Source organism: Raphanus sativus, chromosome 9, assembly GCF_000801105.2.
Source record: "Raphanus sativus cultivar WK10039 chromosome 9, ASM80110v3, whole genome shotgun sequence".
Lineage (NCBI taxonomy): Eukaryota > Viridiplantae > Streptophyta > Magnoliopsida > Brassicales > Brassicaceae > Raphanus > Raphanus sativus.
The window spans coordinates 12,238,989-12,255,703 of record NC_079519.1 but is presented as its reverse complement, the minus strand read 5'-3'; the positions used below and the strand labels follow the sequence as shown (position 1 = coordinate 12,255,703).

General features: G+C 38.3%; 1 protein-coding gene across 1 annotated transcript; it reads left to right on the top strand.

The window, feature by feature from the left end:
* The first annotated feature begins 219 nt into the window (after positions 1–219).
* Positions 220–1,147, top strand: LOC108824771 (UPF0496 protein At5g66670-like). Its single transcript, XM_056994748.1, has 3 exons — positions 220–366; positions 506–763; positions 833–1,147. The coding sequence occupies exons 1-3, from the start codon at positions 220–222 to the stop codon at positions 1,145–1,147; spliced, it is 720 nt and encodes a 239-aa protein (XP_056850728.1).
* The last annotated feature ends 15,568 nt before the right edge of the window (positions 1,148–16,715 follow it).

Genomic DNA, 16,715 nt, shown 5'->3' with positions numbered 1-16,715 from the left:
CCTATTCAACCATCTTGATATGCGTTAATCTTCTTTCTTTTTATTTGGGGTAAAATGTGTTATTCCTTGCTTTTAAGTATTAATTAGTAGATTATATTCGTGCAGTGCACGCCACCCTCAAGCTAGTTTTCTTGATGTTAACCTAAACTTGGTTTATGCTTTGCCCTAATTCTCTTGGTTTTTTGTTCCTTTCCAGATTAGCTTCAGTACAATATGTCAATGCCGCCTGTTGGATTTTTCGCTGAACTACTGTTGAAATACTCAGGATGCGTGAGTTCTAAGAGGAGTGGAACTAGCACTTCACCTTTTAAGCCTTTCCTAACTGACAAGCTCCCAAACTACGCAGAAAACTACGTGAACTCTTACGTATCCGCTTGCCAAGACGACCCAGAGCTGAAATCCTTTGATTCTTCGCTTCACCTACAAACCAGCAATCTGATCCGCTCGTTCAGTGCTGGGCCAGACTAAAGATTTATCCCTAGTCTGTGGGTATCTACGTGATCAGAGCGAAAATGTGGCCAAGTTCATTATTGACAGCAAAGAAGATGTGTTGAAGAATGAAGAACTAAAGTCTTTGGTTGATCTCTATTACGAAGAACTAAAGACTTTAAATCTCTTTAATACGGTGGATAAGTGCGTCAAGAAAGCAGAAATAACCGTGCTGAACATTAGAGTCGCGATTAAGAAGTTTGAAAAAGAGTCGATGGACATGGATCTTGGAGGAAACAAGAACTACGCGGATACGTTAAAGGAGCTGAATAAGGTTAAAGCTATGGGAGACCCTTTTGGTGATGAGTTCATGCAACAGTTCTAATCTGTCTACGTGGAGCAGCTTAGGCTTCTCGAGAAGTTCCCTGAGCTGCAAGTGGAGCTTGATAAGAAGCAGAAGGACGTAAAGAAAAGGAGGAAACTAGCGACTATAGTTTTCGGGGCTGCGTTTTTCTCATTTTCTGTCTTGTCCATGTATTTATGCATCGTAGTCGCACCTCCAGTGGTGGTTGCGGTTGCGCTTGGATTGACCAAAACGGTTGGAACCGCAGGGATATGGGTCTATGGGATGATGAAAGACTATGAGGAGGCTTTGGAGTCAAAGATAGATTTGTTACGATTGACGGAGAACATACAAAGAGCAACATTGAAGCGATGAAGTTGATTAGAAACCTAGTAGAGAAGCTAATAATAAGTATCTCATCGAATTTGAAGACAGTGGAGAGACAAAAGATGAGGAAGACGTGAAAATTGTGGTGCAAAAAATCATCAAGGAAGTAGACGGATTTGCTGGGAAGATCAAGGAAGTTGTTGAAAATATGGGTAAGTGTAGCAAATTGGCGCTTCAGGAAAGCAAGAGTTCTGGAACACATGAACAGTTCGGTTTCATTGTAAGGGAAGCGGTAAGCTATCAATGTAAATTATAATAAAAGTTATTTATAAATATTTATAATATTTAAAAATCATTATGTAGATTAAAAATATTATAAACAAACAAATAATGAAAGAATTCTGAGATCATAATAACACATATTTTTGTTTTGAATTAAAATGATAGAACCTTCACTATTCTTTGGTAAATAGCATTATATTTTTAATATTTATTTTGGTTTCAAATGTTTAGTTTTATATTAGATAATATATATAGTACATTATTTATTATTATATAAATGTGCACATTACAACATATATATATATATATATATATATATATATATATATATATATATATATATATATATATATATATAACATAGAAGAATTATTATAAAAAAAGAGTGAATGTGAAGATGACATGTGTAAAATCACTTCACAAATAATGTCTAGGGGATTTTATAATTGCTTGAATACCATTAATTTGTAGTTTAAACTCTATTTTCTAGACAAAAAGTGATTTTGTCTTAATATGTGTGTTTTAACCTAAACATCTTATATTTAGGAACAGAGGGAGTATGTTTGTTTGCATATAAGGGAGTTCAGAGTGGTAATGTACAGGGACGGAAATATAAACATGTGCCTACTTATCATGTGTTCTGGCAGTTACGGAACATCATGTGTTCCCAAACCGTACTATGACATTTGATTCAATTGCTTGATTAACATATGGAACACTCTAGTTTAGACTTTAGAACATAGAATTTATGTTTAATGACATTCTATGCAATGCTGTAATTGAACTTTGATTTTTAGTCAGTTATGAGTTGAGACTGTTTGTGGCTTTGTCTAATTAAGTCGAAACTGTGGTCAGCCAAACGATAAATCTCTTTGTTCTTTATTGTGAATAAGTTGGGGAGGCTGTACACGGGCCTGTTAGGAAAAACGATTTTCTGTGTGACCGACGCTGGAACAAATCAGTCAGTGTAATCCAAATCTGCTAATATGCGAAGAAAGAGACTTTTCGACATGTTACTGTTCTCATTATCTGTATACGGGGCTGTTATATTTCACAAATACCATGTGAAATTAACATGTAAAAAGAATGCATAAGTAACCAAATGGATTCAAAAATGAATCCCTAAGATGTTCAGTTAAGATTTTGACAACAATTTTACAATTATGAGTTAATTCACTGGTTTTAGATTGAAACGAAGTTGATAATGAGTTTTGTGAACAAGATTACCTTAGCATCGATGAGAAACATATTTACCCATCAGCAGTGGCACCTCGACGGTGGAAAAAAAGCGGCTTGCAAATCAGGGAGAAGAACGGATGAGTTAGTCATAAAACTGAAAAATAAGTACCAGACTGTTTTTTTGGAATTGTGAGGATGATGTTCATGAGATGAGGACAAACCATTATATAGGTGAATAATCACCTGGGAGAGAATTAGAAGCATTGAATGATTAATTATGCTTGTTGTCAGTCAAAGGAATAAAATGGTTCTTAATGACAATGAATGGATGAATCCGTAACGTTTTGGTGGAGAAGAATGTAAGGCGAACAGACGCGAATCAAGATCGACATAGTGATTCCTCAGGCAGTTTTTTTCTCACACAACCTCAATAAACTCCATTAATGGCGATAGTTTTTAATGGTGATGGATCCGGCTCGAGAAGAGCCATAGATGACGAAGACAGTCGATGAAGACGATTAAACCTAGGTATTGTTGCAGAGAAAAAGCTGTTGAATTTAGCGTGAAAGAAGCCCAAATTAAGCCCATATGACGCATAAATAACTCAGCACACACCGTTTCATTTAATCGCCACGTGTCAGTATGGCAGAGCTCTAATTGTTACGCTGACATCTGATGTGGAGGGTCTCAGGAAAGAAAGAACTCTTCTTTATATAAAGAGTTATTCTTGGGTTCACTCCCTAGGGTGAACCTAAAGGTTCACCAACCAATAAAAAATTGTCATTTTAGATTTAGTATCTTTTAATTAAGGAAACAAATAACTTGTCAAATTATATTATCTTTTCAAAATAAAATTTAAAAATAAATAAAAATAGTATATAAAAACGAATTAAAAAAATAATGTTGTCAACTAAACCCTAAACTCTAATACTAAACCCTAAACTCTAATCTTAAACCCTAAACCCTTGGAAAAACACTAAACATGTTGTCAACAAAACACTAAACCCTAAATTCTAATCCTAAACCCTAAACCCTTGGGTAAACCCTAAACCTTTGGGTAAACTCTAACCCTTGGAAAAACAATAAACATTTGGATAAATTTTAAACTATAAATCTTAAACACTAAACTCTAAATCTTATAAATAAATATTTTTTTAAAATAATATTTTTTAGAACTATTTTTATTTTTATTTATTTAATCTTTTTATTTATTTTAAAAGCATAACATAATTTGGCAAGTTATTTTGTTTCCTTAATTAAAAGATACTAGATTTAAAATGACAACTTCCTATTGGTTGGTGAACCTAAAGGTTCACCCTAGGGGGTGAACCCAAGAAAAAGTCTTATATAAATAGATATTAACTAGCGCGGATATGAATTTTCGGTAAGCTATCAAAGCTTTTTTGCTAATCCTAAATGATGTATTTAAATATTTGATTGTATTATATTGTCTTCTTGTTATAATTTTTTTTTGTGTTAAACCATGTTTTTATGACGAATATTCGACAACAAAAGAACAAATTTGAGATATATATATGTATTTAGAAAATTATATACACTATATGAAAACAATATTCTTATAGGTTAAAAATATAAATAAATAAATAACTATGAATTAGGATGCTATACTAAAAAATTATAAATTAGGTATACATGTTTATAGAAAATATAATGAATTTTAAAAATTTATATGTAAGTTTTTAAAATATAAAAATAGGATATACAAACCGAGATTGACTAATTAATAAATAGGCTAATTTTTAGGAATCAAATCTATTTTTATAATTAGCAAAAATTTTGGATATAGTTCTAAATTAGATATGACATTGAATATATTATATTTTGATTAATAGACGATATTATGTTTTGATTGAGTATTTATTGATTTGGTTTATTTAGAAAGTTAAGCTAAATTTTATAGGTGGTTTAAATTTGAATAAATTCATGTATATGTACGTATATCATAAACCAAAATCTATGGGATGGTTTAGGAAATCAATATGTTTAGATGATTGTTTTGTGGACTTTACTTGTTTTAGTTATCTTTATTCGCAGATACATCACAGATAACATTCTTTTAGGTATAATGCACATACAACATTCTTTTAGATGTCTCTATCCGCAAGTACATTATTGTTCATGGCACATGTCGAGTTGATTCTCTATATTGGTTTATGTTACGTGATTTTTTTTTTAAATGTTGTTGGACGTATTATAATCATGGCTTGGGACAACTATACTTCTTCAATGGATCGATGCAGCAACGAATCAGTATATGATTGGGCTGAGTCGAGCCGTAAACGTCTGGAGACTCATGAAACGAGTCAATCCTTATCATCAGTACATCAATTGATCGAACTAGTTTCACAACGACTAGATAAGCATGACACTTTTCACAGCCAACAAAACGGCCATACAGGAAATCGGCTGATTGGCTACGATCAATCTAATCTCTTTTCGCAAAAAGAATATGATCTCTGCAACAAACTCGAGATCTATGGAGAACCAGTTTTTGCCATCTATGTTGACGAGTATATTATATTGGAGTTTGAAGTATGCTGGTCTAACGGTAACCATTGTATTGATAAGATACGGATATTCTTTGTGTTAGTTTCGATATTTCAGGAACGTTGTTGTAAGTTGTAACAGAGTATTAGATATCATAGATTGACTCTCCTTGAGATTCATATATGTAAAGCTCGTATGCGATCAATAAGAATACAGAAATTTCCACAACCTTTGATTCTCTTTATATTATGTTATTAACAATTACAAGGATCAGATTTCAAAGGATTATGTCAAAGTCAATGTTCCACTTGTGAAAGATGACTATGTGGACTTTCGTTTCACTCCTAGAGATTATTTACAAGTCACAGAGAAGATTAATCCTGAGGAATATTTATTTGTGGATTTTCCAGATCAAATTCTCAAGCGTGATTCTGTGGAAAGAGCCTCAATATTCTTTTCTCAACATGGAAGGGCTCAAGAGAAATGTGAGGAGCCACTGGATCTTGACCGAAGAGACAATTTGTTTCATCTGCGTGCAAACAATCCCTATAAAGATCTGGTGTTTGACAGCAATGACGAAAACAATGATCTTCTCAAAGAGATGGATGGAGCTCCAATAATTGATGTATACGATGATGCAGATCCAACTTTAAATGTTTTTCACAAGGAAAACAATATAGGTGGAATTCAAAACGTGAAAGAGTGGACACTTGGACCATCTGAACGGGTTATGATCGATGGAGTGTGTCCAGATCATGGTTACAGCACAAATTTTCTTTATCACAGTGACAATTGGTTTCGGGGGAGTGATAAATATTCGGTGAAAGTTTTTGTTAGATGTGTGATGCAATCGTGTTAGACATTGATATACCATGGATTTTACCCATTTTTACCCATGGTATATAAGTGTTTTTGATACATCCGTATGTCGATTGAATGAAAGAGAATCAATGTTCATGAAACAAAGAGACTCAACTCAAGTGTGAAGAATCCAAATGAAGAAGAGGATTCTAGAACAACATTGAGTAATTTTCCAGGAAAGTTCACAGGAAAATCTAGTAACAGAAAAGAAGAAGAAAACAAACAGGTTTACAATTTTCTTGGTTGATTCTATTCATTTGCTTTTCCATCTTTTATAGCTCTGTTTCCGTGTAACAACCTTATGACGTGGCATCTCTTTTCCTGTATCAAATCTCCCCTGTTTGAGAAACTTTGACCACAAAGTTTATGCTTGTTGTTCACATCTTCAATGCTGTCCAAGCATGAAACCTGAAACCATGACCAGCAATGTAGAAGGTCCTCTCCTGCAACTCTCTGGTTCATGCAGCACAGTTCACTTTCCTGTCTTGTTTTGGTTCTCCATTGGTGCCACACAACTGAAGAATGTTTTCGAAACTCACACCAAGTGACCACAAACAGCGACTGATCTCTTTGTCGTACTGTTATGTACATGAAAGTACGAGACTGTGGAGTTGTTAAAGCAACATGATGCATAGAGTTTCTCGTTTTGTTATCTCGTAGTACTGCAATGTGATTGTATTTGAATCTCCAAGATTTGAGGAGTTTCTGTTGTTTTGTTTTCCCCTGCAATTTTCTTCCTCTCAACTGCACTTCCGAGGTCGTTGTTATCTGTCCTGTTATGGTTTCCACATCTTCCTTAGCAACCTCAACCTCACTGCCAAAACCAGAGTGTAATTCATCCTTTATATATAGGTTGAGTTCATTAAGGACGAAAGCTTCAGCATTCTCCCTGTAAACTTCCTCTGCAGCAAGATAATACATGCTATCTGTAATTTGCTGCTGCTCTATTCTTCCTCTCGTAGTCTTTTTCTCACATATGTATTGTAGCCGTTCTGCAGTGGACGTCTTTGGCTCAACGGCTAAAGCTTCCGCATCTTGGATACTGAAAACAGAGTGTAATCCATTCTTGAGATATAGTTTAAGTTCCGTGAAGACTAATGTCTTAACCTTCTCCCTGTAAATTTCCTCTGCGCAAGGTAATACAAGCTATTCTTAAGGAGCACATGCTGGGTATGTATCTCCACGACCTTGACCTTGGAGATCCAGTAGTTTGAATTTCCAAACCCTTGCTCTCCATCTGATCCAGACATGTTTGGCTGCTTATCATGGAACTCCTCTTCCTCTATGTCAACTCGTGCCATCTGATCCTCAACTTCCAACGCAAGAGAATGTCTCTGAATATACTTCATTCCCTTAGAAAAACTGAGATTTTTAGCTTCTGTTTCTCTTGTTTCTTCAGTAGAAAGATCTTCTTGACATGGCTGTCCCATCTTTTTAGACTCCACCACGAGCCAACCCTTGAATATTTTCTTGTGCTCATTCTCCTTGTACTTATACTTCCATGTTTTAAAACCCCATAGCGGCATCTCTAGCAACAGAACTCCAAACACTTCGTGGCTAGCAAGGTTCATTACACCCACAACAGATAGCAAACTTGCATTCTGGTTCTTGACAAACTTGACATCACCAACACCTTTCACTCTCATCAGCCCACCATAGACATGACACGTATCCAATCGATTCCAGTTAGCTAGCTTAGTCAAGTCGCCACCAGGTTCCACACTTTAACACAAAGAGCTAGACCCGAGAGTCCCTTTCCCATCAAAACATTTTTCATAGCACTGAGCTCCATAGCGTGTACTGACTTGAGATTTAATTCCTGTACCACTTCCATCTCTAAAACGTATACGTGTTCTCCCTTCAATACATTTGTCATCCGACAATGCTCTGTCATACCATGTTCAATCAACTCCTTACTTTTGAACTTAAATTTCCATGTCTTTAGCATTTTACTCACAATCTTCTGTTGATTCTCTCTTCTTCTTCTCAAACACATTTGATCAAACAGCTGGTGTGCGACCAGATCAACCGACTCTACTGATTTTTTGAGTCAATTCTCCCACCTCATCTACATCTAAAATGTATGATTCATTGCGTGAATCATTGTCTAGAAGCTGTGAGCTACTGTTCTCAAGCAAAGCAGTCTGCATATCATCTATCTTATGGCTTGGTTCCAAAACAGAATTTGACACCTCGTTTTCTTGCATCAAATCAGTTGATTCCACTTTGGTAGTTGAATCACCTTCCTCTCGTACATGAATCGGTGGAACTCCTTCGGACGCAACTTGCAATTCCAAAACAGCCCTCTCTTGAATCTCCTTGGCTGCTCTTCGTGATTCATCATCCACGAAATCACAGTCCACATTTGGTTCAAGTGAATCCTTCGAATCTACTTCCAACAATGCAACCTCTCGAGTCGAATGGATAAAAAGATTCACGAGATGGTCCTTCACTTCTTGAATCACAGTAACTCGCTCAGTCAAAACCGACTCGTCTCTCTTCGCCTCCAACTGCTTCCGATCTGGATCGTCAGGTTCACCAAACCACCATAGCAAGCTCGTCTTTAAATCTTTCCAAGTTTCAAAATACTTGATCTCGTGACGTCTTTGAACAAACGCTTCTGCTTCACCTCCGATCAGATACACAGCTAAAGCCAATTTGTTCAAATCCGTGTAATCATCAGTCGCAAACTGATCTTCCAAAGCTGAAATCCATGGACGCAAGTCACCGGAATCACAATCGAAGACCAGAAACTACACACCTGCCATCGATTCCGAGGATGCGACGGCTCTGATACCACTGATACGGTAAATCTGTATGTCGATAGAATGAAAGAGAATCAATGTTCATGAAACAACGAGACTCAACTCAAGTGTGAAGAATCCAAATGAAGAAGAGGATTCTAGAACAACATTGAGTAATTTTCCAGGAAAGTTCACAGGAAAATCTCGTAACAGAAAAGAAAAAGAAAACAAACAGGTTTACAATTTTCTTGGTTGATTCTATTCATTTGCTTTTCCATCTTTTATAGCTCTGTTTCCGTGTAACAACCTTATGACGTGGCATCTCTTTTCCTGTATCAGTTTTATATACTATTTACTATATATTGGAGTCTATTTAGAAGTATTTACAGGTTCAGGGACGATTTGGAGATATATGGTGATTTTGGTGCCTTTTGGAGTCTTTCGAAGTGCAGAACTGCACAGACGCTTCAGATGTTTAACTCTGGATGGAGACCTTCCCACCGTTGGATTCAGCCTATCTTTTGACAAGAGATAGATCTTTGCGTTAAATTTCCAATGCCACCGGTCTGAGATCAATCAGCATCCTGTAGCGGCAGTTATGCCCGATTTACTGAAGAGTGGTCAGTCTGCCTCGCGAGAGAAGACTGCCGAGAAGAGGATTGTATGTCGATCGACACAGCACACTGCATGTCGATCGACAGGGACATCAGAATGTGGGCCATGTATATTTCATGACCGACTGAGAGTCCTCCTGGAACTCCTTTGCTTTTGATTTATTTATCTATTGCTTTTCATCTATGATTTCTGTGACATACTTCATGTCTGAATAGATCCACCTGTTAGATCTAAGGTTCAGATAGGTTTGTGGGATTAGCCCCAAGCTATACTTGCTAAGTTGTGATACTCATCAAATGGATTGCACCATATGCTTGTTCTAGATTAGCTAACTAGAACATAGATCACTAGGATCTTTGATTATCTTGAATTATCCATTTGAACTAGCTTGTCTCCTGTTGAAAAGAGCGACAGCTCCTCCTTGAGACCTAGTGTTCATATTCGGCTCGCGCCTAGGCAGATCTAGAAGCCGTCGATCGATATCCCGACAGGTGAATCGATCGGCGCTGCGAAAGGTGTATCGCTCGATATCTCAAAAGGATATCGACCGACTCTTTTTCTGTGTCATCATGCGAAAGGTGTGGCCAGAGATCTAGATTATTTAACCAGTGATACATCACTTGAGTTAAGCGGCTGAGATCTATAGTATCATGCAAGCAACTTGTTAGGCATCTATAGCTATTATAATCCTCGATACCTGAATAGAAACCCTAGATCTAGCTACCATCCTTCCATCAACAACTCTCGGTTACATAAGAACAACTACTTTGTTCGCCCTTGCTATTTAATATATTTACTATTTTATTTACTGCTTTATAATCTATTTACTGTTAGCCTTGCATAATCATAACTATTAGATCTAGTGTATGCCTTAGCTCCTTGTGAATTCGATCCCTAAGTACTATAACTTGACCTCTTTTGATGAGAGTAATTCACTTCTTAGGGTAATTTGAGTGATATCAAATTTGGCGCCGTTGCCGGGGAGCTTCGATCGCCATTAGATCTTGTTTAGTTAGATTTTGTTTAGGTTTTATTATTGTTCAAAAATCTAATAAATTTTTTTCTTCTGTTTCAGGTACATACCAGAAGCATCAATGAAAAAAGGATTTTTAGGGTTTTCAAAGAAGTATGATGGTTTATGCACGATCCGTAAGTCTACGAGGGTAGTAACGATCGACACCCTCCAAGCAGCATCGATCGACAGCATACACCAAAAATTGATCGACATCGTCCATCACGAATCGATCGACACCCTACAAGAACCGGTGATCGACAGAGTATACAAATCGTCAAACGACACTGTTCACGGGAACACTGTTCACACGGGTACTGTTCACCGAGGTATTGTTCATCGTAGTACTATTCACGCGGATAATGTTCATCCCGATACTATTCATCGGAGTACTGTTCACGCGGGTACTGTTCATCCGAGTACTGTTCATCGAGGTACTGTTCATCCCGCATCGATCGACACTGTTCATTCGACGTCGATCGACACTGTTCATCCCGTGTCGACCGATACTGTTCATCACGGCACTGTTCACCAAAACACTATTCATCGCGGTACTGTTCACGAAAACACTGTTCATCCGAACACTGTTCATCCAAAATCGATCGACACTGTTCATTTTGTGTCGCCCGACACTGTTCATCGCGACACTGTTCATCGCGGTACTGTTCATCGCGGCACTGTTCATCGCGACACTGTTCATCCGAGTACTGTTCATCCGGACACTGTTCATCCGCCGCCGAAAAATTCTATTCATCATGGATCGACCGACACCACTGGCGGGAAGACAAAGGAGGTCAGAGCACTCATACTTAAGATTGATAAGAGAGGTATCTGGCGAGACGAAGAAGGTCGTCCTTGCAACACCAGAGGACAATTGATTAATGCAGATGGTGATGTAATCCCTGATGTGATTGATGTTGCTGCGACAAACGATTTTACTTTGACAAGCCAATGGTATGATTTGGGAAGCGAGGACCCTTTCAAAGGTCTTTCTATTGAAAATCCCAAAGATCTTATCAAGACACTCGAGGGGTTAGCCTCATCAGCAAACAGGCAGAATGAGGTACCTGTAGATCACATTATCTGCAAGATCTTCCCCTATTTTTTATCTGGAGATGCTTTTAGCTGGTTCAGTAAGTTGCAGCCAAGATCTCTAACCTGTTGGGAAGACATCAAAAGCGCCTTCCTAGGTAAATTTTTCAGTGAAGCTGTAGCAATTCGAAGTAAAAGGTTTGATTACATGATGGAGAAGATGACTGAAGATCATGAGAAAGGAATAATGACTAGTATCAGCCAGATTATTGATTATGTCTACAGCGAGCAGAATGGAGATTCTGAGACCCCAACAACTCATGTCAAGCAGCCAGACATTCAGGATCAACATGCTTATGAGGATACACAGAGGGACAAACTGAACAGAGGACAGCTAGTCAACCATGGTACGGTTGAGGATGATGAACAAGATGGATCTGGAGAGCCGAGCATAGTAGAAAAAGCTGATACAAGTGATTCGATTTCAGCATCGATCGATATCGGCACTTCAGAAATGATCGATACAGACATGTCTCATCGATCGATACATCTCGAAATCCCTGATGCTACTGCTGTGAATGCTGGAACAGAACAAAGAGCACTCAGAGACTACAACAGTCCTGAGGATTTATATGCTAAAAGGTCTGCATTACGTCGTTCAACATTCCAAAGTTCCGTCCCTGAGCTACCTACTGCATATATCTCTCTTGTGGGTCAGACTCCTTTTCATGGTCTTCATTATGAAGATGCCACTAACCACTTAGAGGCATTCGAAGATTTAGCTTCGACCATCAGATGCAATGGAGTCCCTGAAGACTACTATTTCTGCAAATTATTCTCATATTCTCTTGCTGGAGAAGCAGCATGTTGGTTCAGGAAGTTGCCACAAGGATCTGTTACTACTTGGAAAGACATCACAAACGCCTTCCTCAACAACTTCCGATGTAATGCTGCAGCAAATCTAGAGATTGAGATGAGAGCTATGCTGGAATATATGGTAGAGGATGATGAACAGATTGCACCTGAAGAACTGAGTAGAGTAGAAGAAGCCGATATTAGTGACACAGGCTCAGCATCGATCGACCCCGCGACCTTGACATCGATCGACAATATCACTTCAGCATCAATCGACACCAGCATCTCAACATCGATCGACAGAGACGTTGGTCACAGATCGACACCACCCGAAATCCCTAAAAGATCGAGTTGTCCTCAGGACATTGCAGACTCGACACAGAAGAGAATTGATGTATGAAGTTGTTATCCTAACCAAGATGTAGAAAAAGAGATCACCATGGAAGATTTCTTGGAGCTAGAAAAATTTTTGGAGTTAGAGGGTGGAGAACAACTTGGAGACTTGGATTCGAGTGTAGAAGTCACTATGGAAGACTTCATAGAGCTGGAGGAATGGCTTGAGTCGGAACAGAAGCTTGATGACGAGCGGAACACTATGAGAAAAGATATGGAGACTTCGTCAAATGCGAGAATCGATCGATACCTACCTGATGAGATCGATCAACATCCACCATTCATCATCGATCGACACCCACCCGAGTGCATCGATCGACACACATGTTTAGACGAGCTTCCAGGATACACAGTTGATCTGGAACTGATTGAGGAGAAAATGCACAAGTCTGAGACCTCATACCCTGCTGTCCCCGAATATCCAAGACCCATATGCGCAGAAGAAGCTGCTGGGATTTGCAAAAGAGTAAAAAGGATACATGACCCTGTGAAGATTGAGGTTCCATGCACGGTGTTTGAAGCTGTATCTCCTATACCACCAGATAGAGGTGTGCACCTAGATTCCTGCAATGGAGTATTTAATGATCATCAGCATATAGTAGCTTCTCAGAGGGAGATGAGGTGTAGAACTGAAGTCGACAAAGGCCTCAGAGAAGAAGCCTCGATCGACACTGTTCAGTAAACATCGAGCAATAATATCACTCCACCATCGATCGACATCTACCGGATACCACCGGTCGACATCATCAATCTGTTATTGATCGACACTACCACTGGTTCATCGATCGATACCATACGCGAATCAGAGTAGAATGAGTATGAAGTGTGTGGAAATATTTTTGATAGAGATACCACCACGCGTTCAGACAAGTCTGGGGGAAAGATGATGATGAATTGGAGGAAGAGGAAAAGAACCAAAAGGGATTCCCAGTTATCATTGATTCCTCACTTCTCTGATGATGTCAGGAAATTTGGAGTGAGACTACACAAGTCTGTGGAAAAGAAGAGGAGAAATTGGAAGAAGCGGAAACGAACCAAGGGAGGTTCTCAGTTACCATTGACTCCTTACTTTTCAGATTGTGTCAGGACATCCAGAGTGCGCAACAGATGCATTTTACATCCATTTGCAAAGCTTAAAGCACTCCTTATTGCTGAGATGATAGACAAAGGAGAAAAGTCTATGGAGGAGGCTTTCACACAAGAATGATAAAGCCTCAAAAGATTGGACATTGGGATTTGTTTTGGAGCATGTTCTCATTCTCATCCGAACCAAATCAGATCTCCAAAAGTCAAGCTAATGACTAAAAATAAGCGCTGAGTGGGAGGCAACCCACTTGTTAGGTTTGTTCTAAATTTGGTTTTATTTTCATATACTACTGATTTCTGTTTTTCATTATTGCAGGTTAAAAAAAAAAGATGAACAGTGCGCACGCACTGTAGCAACAGTGCCGACCGACACTGTAGCAAGATCATCGAGTGACACTGTAGCAAGCAAATCGATTGATACTGTAGCAGAGTTACTGTAGTAGACACTGTAGCAACGCTACTGTAGCAGTCACTGTTCATCCGGAAAAAAATAGTTAATTCGTTTTATTAGTTATCTATTACTAACTTTTAGATTTTTAGTGTTTAATCTATGTTAGGTTACATGAGAAGATTCATGGAAGAAGCATTGATATACCAATATCGACCGATGGTTGCAAACACTGGTCGACAGAACATTAATAGCATCGATCGTTCGCCACTTAATTGTGTTGATCGATAGAGCATCAAGAGTATCGATCGCCACTTAACTGTGTTGGTCAATATTCACATCAAAGTTAGGTATACTGTTTTTCCTTGTTAATTATTGTCCTTATGATTTATTCTTCCACCAATCTTAGACTGTATAACACTGGTAACAGTGTTGTTTAAGTCTGGGGGAGGTCGTGCTAATATTATAATTTAGAATAGCTATTTAGAATAGGGACCCGAGTAAACGATTGCCATAATATCGACCGACGAGAAGAAGTCGATACCGATCGACATAACCAAATCTGCCAGGATCGATGACAACACATTTACATCGATCAACATCTATTCCGGTCAGGTATTTCGTTCTAACTTGTTAAATTGAGTACTTATGGTTTATTTCTCACCAATCTCCGACTTGATAACACCATTATAGTGTTATTTAAGTCTGGGGGAGGTTCTACTGATATTGTGTTTTAGTTAAGTGAAAAAAAAAAAAACCAGATCCAAGTGTAGACGATTGCTTAGCACATCGCCCGATGAGACCAGCTCGATATCGATCGCCAGCACTTCATATGAACGATCGATTGTCTCTTCATTGTGTCAAACGATCTCTCTAACCATCGACCGATGAGACCATGTCGATATCGTTCGACAGCGCTTCATCTTCAACGATCGATTGATACTTCATTGTGTCGATCGACACAGACATCAGCGAGCTGGTATATCGTTCTAACTTGTTAATTTTCGTAAGTATGCTTTATGTTTTTCATACCACCGACTGTGTTACACTGGGACAGTGTAATTTAAGTCTGGGGAGATTACTAATGATTATCTACTTTATGAGTCTTATTTAAAACGTTCTCAAAAAGTTTTTATTGAGTCAAGAAGGAGATGATGATCTTATTCGATTTATTACTTGTCATCTAACCACTCTTTAAACCAGTCTTATATTTACTAACTGCAGAAGTACTAGAGATACTAAAGTGGATCAACCTGTCAACTATGTTTGCACTTGCTGAAATTGTTTGAAGCCATGTTCTAAAACGCGCCGCCTAGGTCCGCGTACTCGCCGGAAAGCGTTATCCGGACACCCAGCGTGGCGAATTGGAGAGATTCAGTTAAAAAATCGGGATCTCTGAAAAATTTTAAGTTCTTACTCGTTTGACCCTATAAATCGATTAATACGCTTCAGATTCACGAAATTTGCATAAAAACACAACAAAAACAAAGAAAACTGATGTTAAATTCGTTAATATATAAGGAGCCGTCGGGCTCAAAGTTGCAGAAACCCTAAAAATCTAAAGAAGAAGATGACATATAAATTACGTAAGTACCCTTCAGTTAACTTGAATATTAAAAGATGGGAAAAGACATCACCCTTTGCTCGAACCCGGGTCTCTGCCTTAAATTGAAGAGTCTAAACCGCCACACCACGCAATCATTATTGATTATCTACACAAATGAAACGTATATAACAAAAATAAATCGCCGATTAAATCCCGCTTAATCCCCGATTTTGTAATAACTCGCTAGGCCCGTGTTTGCCGCCCGACTAACGCCTAGCGTATTTCCGAACATGGGTTTGAAGGAACCAAAGCTGACCTCCAACCTAATACTGACTTGATTTGCTTGTCTTGGGGCTTGGTATACATAGGATCGGAATCCTCCTACAAGTCTGGAAGGTAAAAATTATGTGTGTTTCTGGTTCCCTTCCTTCTCTCTCTTCGGCATCTCAAAGATCTAAGTTTAAGTTATAAAAGATTGATATGACTTCTTGAGAGGCAGAGGGGTAGGAGTGTCTCCTGCGACCCCATTATTCTAAATCTCAAAGGTGATCACACATTGTGGAAACAAGGGATAGGTTGAGTACCGAACCCCATTATTCGCTACACTTTGCCAAAAATGTATGAGTTACAATGCAAATGTCAATGAGATAGACTAGATGACCTATGTGGCATCGAAACCTGTTGAAATTGAAACTAATAAGAGATTCAAGAGAAGAGAGATGAGGAAAGAAAGGGATCAGAGAAGACTACCTGTGTGTTCAGATACTTGTTTGAGTTGAATCCATGTGTCATTTGATCGATACTCCCAAGGTAAAGCCTACACTTTTATTTTTATGCAAGAAATGAGGTTAGTAGAGGGGATTGTCAGACAGGATCTGTTAGGTTGTAGAACTAGTGGAATTTTGTTGCTATACTAGGATATTGTATAATGTGCTTCTAAGGTTAGAATGTTTAATGATTTGGTTTGCACTACTAGAGAGATGATGAACTGAGTTTTTAAAATCTTTTGAGTCCCTGCTGTTTTCAAACCTCTTTCAGAGAGACTGCCTGTTTGTTTTGCTTGAGGACAAGAAAAAGGGTAAGTCTGGGGGAGTTGATATACCATGTATTTTACC